The sequence below is a fragment of the Mastigoproctus giganteus genome, chromosome 9, assembly GCF_048544385.1.
Source record: "Mastigoproctus giganteus isolate SK-2022 chromosome 9, ASM4854438v1, whole genome shotgun sequence".
In the NCBI taxonomy this organism is placed as follows: Eukaryota; Metazoa; Arthropoda; class Arachnida; order Uropygi; family Thelyphonidae; genus Mastigoproctus; species Mastigoproctus giganteus.
The window spans coordinates 80,698,934-80,712,557 of record NC_143583.1 but is presented as its reverse complement, the minus strand read 5'-3'; the positions used below and the strand labels follow the sequence as shown (position 1 = coordinate 80,712,557).

The 13,624-nt window shown below is 37.1% G+C and overlaps 1 protein-coding gene across 1 annotated transcript in view; it reads left to right on the top strand.

Moving 5' to 3' along the window:
- The window catches only part of LOC150080484 (uncharacterized), a 155,961-nt gene that overhangs the window by 114,345 nt on the left and 27,992 nt on the right, over window positions 1-13,624 (top strand). The window contains exon 9 of the mRNA XM_090381941.1: window positions 11,879-11,971. Within this exon, the coding sequence (XP_090238067.1) occupies window positions 11,879-11,971 (93 nt within the window). The remainder of the gene's footprint in view (window positions 1-11,878; window positions 11,972-13,624) is intronic.

Sequence of the window (13,624 nt, the reverse complement as noted above, 5' to 3'; positions counted from 1 at the left end):
ACTAAAGTTCTATTTAAGTTTTATTGTCTTTCTGTATTCCGTGTATTTAAAGTAGTTCTTTACTTGAAAAGTACAGGTAGAACTCAGTAAGAAAACTCTCTTTTTCTAATATACTTACAACTAACTTAAAATGTACACATGGATGCAGGAACAGTGGCACTATTCATGCATTCCCGTGTCAAGGCTGGTAACTTGGGCAGTAAAGACAAGCTCCCAGGGACGAAAAGAGCCACCATGGACACTAATGCCTTTTTACCATTAGTCTTTGTGCTCAAGAATTGAATCATCTCATGCGGATCATGATTCTAGTCATCATAAAAGGTACAAACAAATATACTGAGTTGTGATGGCCCAACCTTTCTGGATACATTTTCTGTCTACCCAACCTATGGGTAAATTATAACCCTTCTTGATTTAAAAATACAGAATCTGCTGCTGGATCACCAAAAATGGTGAAAGATTTCGATCTACAGATCTCTGGATGGAGATACCTTGATTAAAACAGCCATGCCAAAACATTCTGAGTGGCTTTTAAAGATGACGATCTTTGGTGGTCTACCAGGGCCTATCTTACCCCTAGGCAAACAAGGCAATTGCCAAAGGCTCGTAAAATCATGTGGCCCTGTCCCCTCCAATCATAAAATAAAATTTGTTATTTACAATTCCAAAAGCACAAAATTCTACCATAGTGCCCTCTGCTACTGCCACTGCCGCAAGAACCTTAAAACTATGGATAAGGAGACACTGACTGTTCCTTGGCGATTACAGCCACACAAAAGGCCTTCCGGAAACTTTCAGAGTTACCTTCATATTCATTCCACACGATTTTGCTTTAGCCATTGGTGAGGCCTCTGGTGTCTAGATAAGTGCATGAACCGTGTTATTGCTACTTGTGTGTGAATGCTTGTATACACAAGTGGCATTATCGAACTTTAACCCAGGGGTTCTAACTTTTTCCTGCTCGTCACCCCAAAATTATACATCACAATCACACACAACCCCATATATTTGCCTTTGATTATGCCATTGGCACCATGACTTCACAAAATGGCAAAAAAACCATTTATTATTATTATTATTAATCCAAAAACAATAAATGTCATTTCATAATAAACATTTTTCAGGGGCCCCAAAAATACTTTTGCTTAGGGCCTGCATATCCTCAAGTTAGGCCCTGTGGGCTACCAGTATCTTTGCTGCCTATAATACTCTGAACTCTTCTAAATGGATCATTACATAGTGGGACTTAGTCTTGAAGTGGAATTAGTTGAAGTCAGCAATCAAAAAGTAATAAATGTCAAATGAATCATGACTTAAAAAAAAATGGTAATCTCATTCCAGCTAGATCAGTCATTTAAACTTTCAGCACTCCAGACTTGCCATCTAGTTAAAACTGACTTAAACTGTTGAATTTAGTCTTGCATTCTGATTTGTATTCATTGCTTTAAATGCCAGAAATATGGTCATTTCCAGCAGGTATGACAAGATGATGCCATTTGGCCTCTTTTGTGGTTCCAAGGAGTATACACAAGAAGATTGTTCAGCCTCAACTCGTGTTTGCCAAAACTGCAAAGGAAGCCATCCAGCATTTTCTTAATCATGTGAACTGTGGAAAACAGGAAAGAAAATTAAATTATGTTATTTTATTGTATTATAGTAACATATAACATTTCATTTGTTGTCCTTGTGGTCACTAATGAGGTAGTAAGAAATGTCTTATTCCCACCTATATATAATTTTCAACTGGAAATAGATATTTTAACATAGATCAAAGTGTTTTGTTCATCTTTTGACAAGTTTTATATTATCTATGCACCATGCCACTCAAGCAACATCTAAAACTATTTATAATAAAAATTTTCAAAATTGCACATTGCCTTTCCTTACTTTCTTTGCTAGTCTTTTATTGTGTCAAAAAAATAAAAATTGCGTATGTTTCTGTTCTGTGAATTTTTTAAAATTACTTGATTCATATTTTAAAGGAATTAATCCCTCAATATGTTTTCAAAAAGACAGTCTTCTTAAACTTCTTTTGCTAGTAAGAGGAAATGTATTAATTTAGAAGTGAAATTTGGATTGAAAACCAAACACAAGTTCTTTTAAGTATAGTGATAACGTAAAATACCTTGAAAAAGGTGATGGTGTGATTGACATTGCTGATTAAGTGTAGTTGGCTAAATCTATTGTGTGTACTGTAAAGAAAAATAAAGACAAAATCAAGAGGAGTGGTCAACGTGTGATTGTGTCATCAGCTGCAAAATAGCAGTATGTGTGTGTAGTTTGGAAATGGAGAAACTGGAGCCCTTGTTAATAATTTGGATTGAAAACCAAACACAAGTCCCTTTAAATATAGTGATAACTTAAGAGAAAGCCAAGAGCCTCTTTGAAGATTTAAAAAAAGTGACTCTGCATCCACTGAAAGTTTAAAGACAAGCTCTGAATGGTTTGAGCATTTAAAAAATTAATGCAGCAGAAGCATATTGTGAAACTTTGCAAGCTATTGTGGAAGAAGAAAGATATTTGTCATGTCTTCAATGTAGATGATACTTCTCCTTTTTTTGGAAAAGAATACTCATAAGCTCATAAGGGCTTAATGCAGCAAAAGATAGGTTAATCATTCTTTTGGGTGCAATTGCTGAAGTGGATTTTAAGTTGAAACTCATACTAGTATACCACATCAAGAATACAAGGACTTTTAAAGGACACAAAGCCTCTTCCTTTTATGTGGCTGTCAAATCAGAAGGGGATGGGTAACTAGGAAGAATGTTTTACTTCTTACTTCTGCCTACCATAGAGAAATACTGCAAAAGTTAATCATATTGTGTACTAAGCATTGTTGCTTCTCAGCAGTGCCCCCGGATACCCAGTCAACTTAAATGAGAAGTCAAACCTTAATTTAATCTATAGACTAAGATGCAGTCTACACATTTAAGGTGAACTGTTTAAGGAAAACATCAGATGTGTCTTGTAGCAGAAGGTGTTGGCAAATCAGTAGTTCAGTGGTTTGAAGTCCTTTGCTTCAGACTGAGCACTGTCTCTTGTCTGCTGGTGTACCAACAAATGCCTGTCAAACAAAAACTAGATGTTTAAACTTGACATTTTCCTCACATAACTTATGTCACTTTTGGGCTCTTATAAATTCTGGAAACTTTCATTAAATATACATAGCTTGAGCATTTTAAATTAACCACTTTTGTGCATTGCTTTTGTGATAACCCTAATAATAATAATAATAATAAAGTAATTAAAAATAAATAAATTACAGGCACACATCTTATAAAATGTTTATTCATACTAGATGTCTGTTTATTCTTTTTTTATTATTATTATTTTTTAACACTCAAAATTCCATAACAGTTTGAAATTGAACACATTTATATTACTACTTTTTTATTTTTACACATTTTTAAAACTATGTATGTCTAGAATTATATATGAATATTAAATACAAATAAATTGAATAAAAAGAGTAGAATGAACTGTAGGAGACAATGTGGAAACTAACAAAATAGCATGTGCAAAGTAGCAGACACTAATTTTCCTGGAATAAATATATTAAACTCAGAACATAATAGTAATACCAATAACTGCAACATAGATGTCAATATAAGGTAGAAGTACAGAGGCCATGAAATATAAATAATTTAGAAATCAAAAGAGGCCAAGATTAATTTAAAACCAAGAGTAATAATTTTGAAGCTATTGAAGAAATGAGCTTAATATGGATGTCATCTGAAAGTATGAAATATGACATATTTCAGCAGAAAACTGTACACCAATTTTGCATGGAAATAAAGTAATGTTCATTGTGATACATACACATAGACAAAACACGACTATAAGATGATTCACAACTTTCTCTTAATTTCAAAAACTTATCCTAAGATCATTTTTAGCAAAAGATGTCATATAAGCATAGGTCCATTTCTCAACTCTCATGGAGTTATCATTGCCTGAATGTTAAAAATAAGTGTATGAGTACTTTACATGAAATTTTTATTGCTGTATAATTTACTGTAATTGTTGATAATTGCTATTAATCTTCACCAAATATTATAATCGCTGCCAACCTAATCTTCAATACATATCCCACTTGTTTGTGAACTGAATGTGCAGTCCATTCGTGGGAATTGTCAATACATCTTCAGTCCATATCCTGACTTGTTTGTGAATTGAATGCATGGTCCATTCATGGAAATTATCCTTTATACAGTTTTGTGACATTCAAAGTAATAGACAATTTAGTGTTTCTAATTTTGATAGTATACCACATGTTTTATGTTCCTCCCAAGATATAAACATAAGGTGTTAAAATGTAGGGGTTTGAGTGGCCATCATTGTGTACCACCACAACCAGTCCATCAGGCGCTTCCGTAGCCAGGTGGGAAGGAGCAGCAGTGCGTAGCACATGCTTCTTGATTAGACCGGGGTTTGAGCCTGTCACCACCAAATACGGAGGATGCGGAAAGGTCAGGGAATGACCACCGCATATCCCGAAGCAATATGGCCTTAGTTGCTAATGCTCCTAAAAACCAAATAACAAACAAACAACCAGTCCATCAACCAGGGAAGCGGTGATTGAGATACTCTTTCAGTGACAACAGTACTTGCTGACCTGTGTTGTCAATGAAATAACAACCATTGAGCTTCACATTAGCCAGAATATATATTAAGGCTGCATGTGGTCATTTTCATTGTTTATTATCCAATTGTTCACTCATTGTTATTTCTAATATTCAATAAATGAAAACGCCATGCTTGTTCAGAATCGGATTGATGTTTATGTCACATTTTTCACTTGAAATGACCTTAGGAATTCTCTGTATCCGATATTCGTGGCATCTTTAACCATGGGGTTGCCAATTATGAAATTTGTTTTTCCCATTGTGCTAACTATTGTACTGCCATCTATTTATCTTCATATAAACAAATTTAAAAACTATATTGATGTTTATTGATGCTTATATTCAGTTAATAGCAGCTGATGGTTGTTTTTCTTCATTTTAGGAGTCACTGAGTATCTTTTACTCTTGGTTAAAAGTGAATATTTTGACATGGCAACATATCATTGAAGACCTTTCTGGTGAAATTGAGAAATCTTAGAACTTTCTGACTCAGAGTTTGATTTACTTTTGTTAGATAGTGATGATATCATTTTCTATCCAAATGATATTTCTAGTAGCAGTGATAAAGAAATTGATGGCAATCTTATGCTTGACAGATGTGTAGTGAACTGCAGACCAAGCAAGGTAAATGATAGTTCATTCAAACATTTTCCCTTTGCTTTGCTGTTTTGAATTGTGGATTTCAGTTCATGAAAACTCTTTCAAACGAGGTAGTTTCTAATTGTTCCGTATGCTGCAGCTTGGTTTTGGTTCCACTAAATGAACTAAAGGACATTCTTGGCAACATGGAACTAAATGAAAAAAAAAAAAAAAAAAAAACTAATAAAATGGTATAATGGTTTTAAGGAATGGACAGACTTTATTTCATTTTTCAAGAATGTAATTAGCAGGAAGAGATTTCTGTAGATATTTTGGATGCTGCATCTCTGCCAACTAACGAAAGAGCTAAAAGGAATTCAAAGTAGGGAATCCAAAAAAATATAAAAAATATTGTTGATTATTTGGATGAAAAAGATCATGAATATTTTGCACCTGAAATGAAAATTGCACTAGACAAAAGTATTGTTGGTAGAATTTCATTCAAATGTTATAACCCTCAAAAGCCAACAAATTAAGGCCTTTGTGTATTTGTTTTAGCTGACTCAGAAATAGGTTACATGCGCCATATTTTGGATAGCCACTAATAGATTGATAAGGCCTGACTTTTACCTCAAAGATCATGTTTCATCTCATCCAGAAACTGTTTCATAATATTGAGAGTAGCGGATTTCATTTATTCACTACTGATTTTACACCAGTACTCAATTAGCAGTAAAACTTCATCATAAAGTAAATGTACACCTAACACCATTGCTGTTTTCCAGAACAGTAAGGGTGAGATTCCCTTCCTGTTCTGGGAATCAGGAAGTGAAACTAAAATAACATCAGGAAAAGTAAACAGAGGGGGAAAGCTTTCAAATTGAAAAGCCATTGCTATTTATAATTATACAAGAAATATGGTTGCTGTAGACAGAAGTAACTATTACTATCCTCAGCCATTTTCAATCCACTGCAGGATGAAGGCCTCTCCAGCAACTTTCTAGTTCCTTCTGTTTTGTGCAATGGGCATCCATTTACTACCCACAAACTCATGAATTTCATCTGTCCATCTCTGTTGTTGTCTTCCAGGTTTTCTCTTAGCTCCTCTTGGGTACCATTCTGTTATTTTCTTAGTACGTCTGTCATCATGTCTTCGAGCTGTGTTCTGCCCAAGACCATTTTAATTCTTTAGTTTTGATAAGAAAGTCCTTTACTTGAGTTTGCTGCCTAATTCATGTGTTTCTCTTCTTATCAAACAGTCTGATTCCAAATATAATTTGTTCCATTCTTCGCTCTGTAGTTCTCAGCTTCTCTTCCATTCTTTTGGTGAGTGCCCAAGTTTCACTTTCATAAGTCATGGTGGGGAATATACATTGGTTCATTATTTTATGTTTCAGACAAATTTGGATATTGCTCCTCAGTATGTGACTATATTTCCTAAATGTTAACCATCCAAAATTTCTTCTTCTGTTGACTTCCATCCATTTATCATTATTACAGCTAACTTGTACCAGATAAGTATATGACTCCACCTTTTCAATTACTGCTCCTTCGATCATTATATCCCTTTCTGTGGCATACTTGTTCATCATTACTTTTGTTTTAGCCATATTCATCTTTAGTCCAAAATCCTTACTAACTGTGCATAACTGATTAAGATTTTCCTCTAATTCTTTGGGATTATGGCGCATGACCACAATGTCATCTGCAAATCATAAATGGTTTAGGTACTCTCCATTCACATTGATTCCTTTTTTCAACCAGTCTAATCTTCTGAAAGCTTCCTCAAGGGCAGCAGTAAACAACTTCAGAGATATTGTGTCTTCTTGTCGAACTCCTTTCTCAATTATAAATTTATTACTGTCTTTGTCAAGTCTAATAAAGGAGGTAGCATTCTCATATATTTTCTTCAAAATCATAATATATGGGGTATCTATTCCTTGTCTTTCCAGTGCCCGAAACATTGCTTTATGCTGTATGGAGTCAAATGCCTTTTCATAATCCACAAATGCCAGGCATAATGGTGTTTTATATTCATTTGCTTTCTCCATTAGCTGTGACATTACGTGAAGGTGATCCATAGTTGAGAATCCTGTCCTAAAGCCAGCTTGCTCTTTCGGTTGATTCTCATCAAGTATTCTTTCTAATCTGTTAGTAATGACCCTTGTGAACAACTTGTAGATGTGGGATAACAAGCTAATTGGTCTATAATTTCCAATTTCTGATTTATCTCCTTTCTTATGCAGCAAAACTATGATTGCATTATTCCACTCCTTAGGCACTTCACCTTTTCTAATGCATTTTGTGAAGAGTCTTGCCAGTTTTTGTTCATGTCTCTTCCTCCCAGTTTTAACAACTCTACAGTAACTTCACCTTCCCCCGGAGCTTTCTGATGCTTCAACGCATGTTCAACCTCATCAGGAAGAATATCAGGTATGTTGTATGTGTTACTAATTTACGATCGATCATCCCCACTGCTGGCATCATTCTCTTGCTCCTTGTATAACTCTTTATAGTAGTCTTCTGCTATATGAATTATGCCTTCTCTGCTATTCATAATTACGCCATTGCTATTTTTCAGTTTCAATATCATTTATTTCTGTATTACTGCTAATGGCTGCTGATTTAAATCCTTTGTTTTCCCTTAATGCTTGTTTTACTTTTCTTGTGTTAAATTTTCTTATGTCCTCTCTGAGTCTCTTTGTAATGGCTTTGCGTAACTCAGTATACTCAATTTTCACCCTGTCAGTGTTTTTCTTGCTCTTCATTTGTTGTCTTCGGTTCATCATGACAAGTGTTTCTTGACTGATTTTTTTCTTCTTTGGATTTCTTTTTACATATAGGTTTCTTGGGCTTTATCACCTTCAGAAAGTTGTAATATTCCTCGTTGATAATTTGGTCCTGAACAGTCTGCAGAAGCTCAAACTTGTTCTTAAGTTCCAGTGCATACTGCTTTTCTCCTTTTCTGTTATCTCAAAAACCTTTGTATTATTTACTCGAGTCAGTTTTTTCCTTTCTTTTCTTACATCTATATCAAGTATGCATCTTACCATTCAGGACAGTAACATCATTCACGATACAAAGGGTACTAGGAAAGTTTTGCAATATGACGCAACAATGAATCACAGGAAGCTGCTTGTTGATGCATGTTGAGACATATTCATACGTGCATAGTAGCCGCCGCGCCAAGTCGATGGGCTCAGTTATTCATTAGTAGTGAGAGTGTAAAGTGCTTGTGATGGCATCATGGTCACGAAATGAGATAAGGACAGTTTTGCGGTATAATTTCGTGCGTGGTTTAACCATAGACCAGTGCTTAGAAGAAATGACTCTTGCACTAGATGATGATTGTCCACATCGTACAACGATATTCAGGTGGTATAGAGAATTCCAAAGGGGAAATTTCACTCTGGAGGATTCTGAGAGGCCGGGAAGGCCACGAACGTCAGTTACGGAGGAAAACGTTACTGCTGTGAGGAAAATGCTTGACGAAAACAGGCGAGTGACCTACCAACAGATAGAGGATACTTTGGGCCTAAATGCACCAGCAATTCGTTCGATTCTGCAAGATCATTTGCACGTGAAGAAACTTTGTTCTCTCTGGGTGCTGCATCAACTGACTGAAGAGCAGATGACACGACGTGTGACTTGGTGCCGGGAGATGTTAAAAAAATTTGATAAGGGACAATCTCGGTATGTGAACAACATCGTGACAGGTGACGAGACTTGGCTGTACTATTACGATCTGCCGACCAAGGCTCAAAACAAAGTTTGGGTCTTTGATGATGACGACACACCTGTAATTGTCAGAAAATCCCGATCTGTAAAGAAGAAAATGATAGCTGTATTTTTCAAATCGAGTGGAATTGTGGAACGTGTCATTTTGGACACGCAGAAGACAGTCACAGCTAAGTGGTATACTGAACAATGCCTGCCTAAAGTCATTGGATCTATGAAGAACCTGTGGCCAAAGTCAAGAATGGACACCTGGTACCTCCATCACGATAATGCTCCAGCTCACCGCGCCAAAGCCTGCACTGAATATTTGACCACGACAGGACTGAAACTTCTCGAGCACCCTCCCTACAGTCCAGACCTTGCTCCCTGCGACTTTGCACTGTTCCCGCATGTGAAAATGAAGCTAAAAGGGAGGCGGTTTTCCAGTGATGAGGACCTTCTACGGGCTTGGGACAACGAGTGTGCTTTACTCCCTAGTGAAACTTGGCAGAACTGGTTTAAAGATTGGTTTTGGAGGATGGAGAGGTGTATTGAATGTAGAGGAAATTACTTTGAAAAAATGAAATAAACAAAGCTGTATTGCAAAACGTTCCTAGTACCCTTTGTATATCTTCTGTTAGTGAGGATGAAGTAGATTTCATTAGTTGTTAATCCCTTTGGGCTTTTCTATGTCCACTTTCTGTTCACTCTTTTCCTGAAAAAAGTGTTCATTACTGACATTCCTCTAGATTCTGCAAATTCCACAAGTCTTTCATTTCTTTCACCAATTCCAAAATTTCCTATATTTTTTCGCTGTTTTGTCTCTTTCCAATCTTAGCATTGAAGTCCCCCATAATGATAGTGTAGTGAGTTTTCTGTTCATCTAGAAGACTCAATTTCGGTGTACATTTCTTCAACCTCTTTATCATCATGGCTCGATGTTGGTGCATAAATCATTATAACCTTTAGCTTATACCTCTTAGAAATCCTGATTAGTAGTCTTTGACACCCTTAGTGATGTACTTTTGAATTCCAAAATGTTTTTTTTTATATTTGTATGGACCAGAAAGCCAACTCCACCTTCACTTCTTTCACTGTTTCCATTGGTGTACAGCAGATTTCCACTTGATAAACTTATAAGTGATTCATTTCTTCTTGTTTCAGCCAAACCGATGATATTCCAATTTACATTTTCTAATTCCTTTTCCAGCTTTAGTATCCTGTCTTCACCGATGAACGATCTTACATTGTAACAGGCCAAGTTCAGTTTCCGTGCATGGCAGCTTGATCGTACCCAGAGATTCTTAGCACCCTTTGCTTCCATTCTGATCCTCTCGCTGCTATAAGAGGGGGGAGTAAAAGCCGCTGGGGAATGAGGGCCATTTATTTCGTTGTGCTGTCATGTGCTGGAGGGTTTGATCTCCAGCACATGACAGCACATGACGTGCTGGTGGGTTTGGTCTTTTCCTCTTCACACTGACCAGGCGTCTTGAAGACTATTATTATATTAGTTATTTATTCAGTCAAAAATCAATGAAGTGTAGGAAATTGTTTTACTCGCTTTTAGAAGGCTCATTTGTGAATGGTTTCATCCTAATGAAGGTGGCAGTTCTATCTCAAAATAACTTCATCACAAGCAGTTTCAAAAGAAGTGTTTTTTCAAATATTTTACAGGCACCTCCGTAGCCAGGTGGGAAGGAGCAGCAGTGCGTAGCACACACTTCTTGATTAGACCGGGGTTTGAGCCCGTCACCACCAAGTACAGAGGATGCGGAAAGGTCAAGGAATGACCACCGCATATCCCGGAGCAATATGGCTTTAGTTGCTAATGCTCCTAAAAACCAAAACAACAACAAATGTTTTACAATTTAGTCTTATATTAGCTTATGTAGATCCAAATACAAGGTGTCTCAAAAATACACAGCAAAACTTCAGGAATGAGTTCCTCATATGTAGAAAATAAAAATATTTTATATCAACATAGTTCTGGAAATGCTTGGTTCTCAAGTTATTAACCGGAATGTCTTATCTCCCGCAGGTGATTTCCTTCATCACAAGGTACTGAAAGAATCTGGTGGTTTTCCATTCTGACAATGTACTCAAATCAGGAGCAAGCGGAAATGCACTTTATGTACGGTTTGGCGGACATCAATGCTCTGGATGCTCGTCGTTTGTACCACGAAAGTTTCCCAGAATGAAGATGTCCAGACAGGAAAATGTTTGAAGGTATCCATCGCCGCCTTTGTGAACATGGGAACTTTACACATCTTGCTGCCCACAGAGGACAACCAAGATCTATGACTTCTGAAGTAGAGGTTGGAGCGGTGCCTCCATAGCCAGGTGGGAAGAGCAGCAGTGCGTAGCACACGCTTCTTGATTAGGCCGGGGTTCGAGCCCGTCACCACCAAATATAGATGCGGAAAGGTCAGGGAATGACCACCGCATATCCTGGAACAATATGGCCTTAGTTGCTAATGCTCCTAAAAACCAAAATAACATAACATAACGTAGAGGGTGGACCAACTGCCTGACCTCCACGCTCACTGATTTTAACCCAGTAGATTTCTTCTTGTGGGGCCATTTAAAGTCATTGGTGTATTCGACTCCGGTAGCTGAAGTGGAAACTCTCCGCAATCGAATTGTGGCAGGTTGTGAGACAATACGAAACATGCCAAGAATTTGGCATCGTCTTCACGAGTCCATGAGACATCGATGTGAGGCCTGTATTCAGGCAGAAGGTGGACATTTTGAACAATTACGATAAGGTGATGTGAACAGTTAAGTGTCATAGACATACCTTCAAAACTCGGAAACCAAGCATTTCCTGAACTATGTTGATATAAAATATTTTTATTGTCTACATATGAGGAACTCATTCCTGAAATTATGCCGTGTATTTTTGAGACACCCTGTATAAATAATTTTTGTTTTTAATATCTTTTTTGACTCCCATTCAGGCAACATGCTAACCTTGTAGCTACACTGTCTGGACATGGTTCTTGGGTAACATGTGTTGATTTTTCTTCTGATAATACCCACTTTGTATCCAGGTAGGATATGCATTTTATCTGTATCACATAGTTAAAGTATGTTATGGTTTTAACCTTTTCAATGATGATTTTTTTTTAATATGTATAATAGCTTCATGGTAGTGATATTTCTGCTACAGCAGTCTCAGCAGAGTAAATTTTGTCATGAAATTTTTTAAAAAATTACTTAAATGCTTTTAAATATAGTAGAACATTTACAATCTGGCTGTCCAAAAATTAGAATAACCCAAAATCCAAAAATTAAGATTCCCCCCCCCTCCAAAATTGGGCCATTTCGGTGTAATGCTAAACTTATTCTCTGAATCTGACAAATTAGTTATCTGGATTCAAGTATATTTAAGTTAAACAATATTTAACTTAATTATAAAATTTCATTACTAGTTTTGTACCTGTACATTTACTTTTAACTGCCATAAGTACATATGAGGGTAATTCAAAAAATAAGTTACACTTGACCAATTGTAGCCCAAGAGACATTTATTGAGGTATGTAACGTTATGCAATAGAAAGCACATACCTTGCACTACTTTTCCACAGTCATTGAGTTGGTGTAAACACTTCTTAGAACATTTGATTGCCCGATGATAGAAATCCACTCCTTAGTCATTCAGCCACCGTCGAACTGCTGTTTGCACCTGTTCAACGTTTGCAAATCACTGTCCCCCTAGATGTTCTTTCAGCTTGCTGAAGATGTGATAGTCACAAGGCGAAAGATCGGGACTGTACGGCGGATGTTGCCATACCTCCCATCCAAAACTTTGGAGCAAGTGTCGTGTTGTGCGTGCATTGTGTGGCATGGCGTTGTCCTGAATGAGAACAAAACCTTTTCTTAACTTTCTGGGCCCCTGTTTTTTTTCATGGTTGTTCGCAAAGACCATAATGTTTGGCAGTATGAGGCAGCATTAATTGTTGTGCCTTTTGCCATAAATTCTGTGTAAACAACTCCTTCACAGTCAAAAAACACAGTGGCCATGACCTTTCCTGCTGATGGTGCAACTTTGAATTTCTTCTGCACAGGCGAAGGCTGTGTGTCATTCCATAGATGCTCTCTTTGTTTCTGGGGTGAAATGGTGCACCCACGTTTCATCGCTAGCGATGATGTGGCGTAAGAAGTCATGGCCTTCCACAAAATAGTGTTGAAGGAAGGCTAGAGAAGACAAAAAAACGTTGACCTTTGTGTTTGTCTGTCACTGAATGAAGAACCCATCGTGCACGCAATTTGCAATAGTCAAGGTGTTTGTGGATGATGGAATTGAACATTGCCTATCGAAATATCCAACTCCTTTGCCATTTCTGTGATTGTCAGTCTTCGATTATTGCAGAATCATTTCATCAACCTGCATCACATTGTCTGCAGTGGTCAATGATGATGGCCTTCCTTTTCGATCAGCATCCATCAATTCTGTGCGACCACTTTCAAACTGCTGGCACCACTTCACTATGGCTGGATGCGACATTGTGTTTTCCCCATACACCGTTGTTATTTCATAATGAATCTCGGAACAATTCAGATGTTTCGCCCGCAAAAATTGTACTGTTCCACGTACCTCGAACTTGGAGTAACGTTCTATCTGACGTGCCATTATGAATGCTTGCTCCTACACAAATGTTACCTCTATGTCAAAGAAACTCGCCTACCAGGGGGTGCACAAT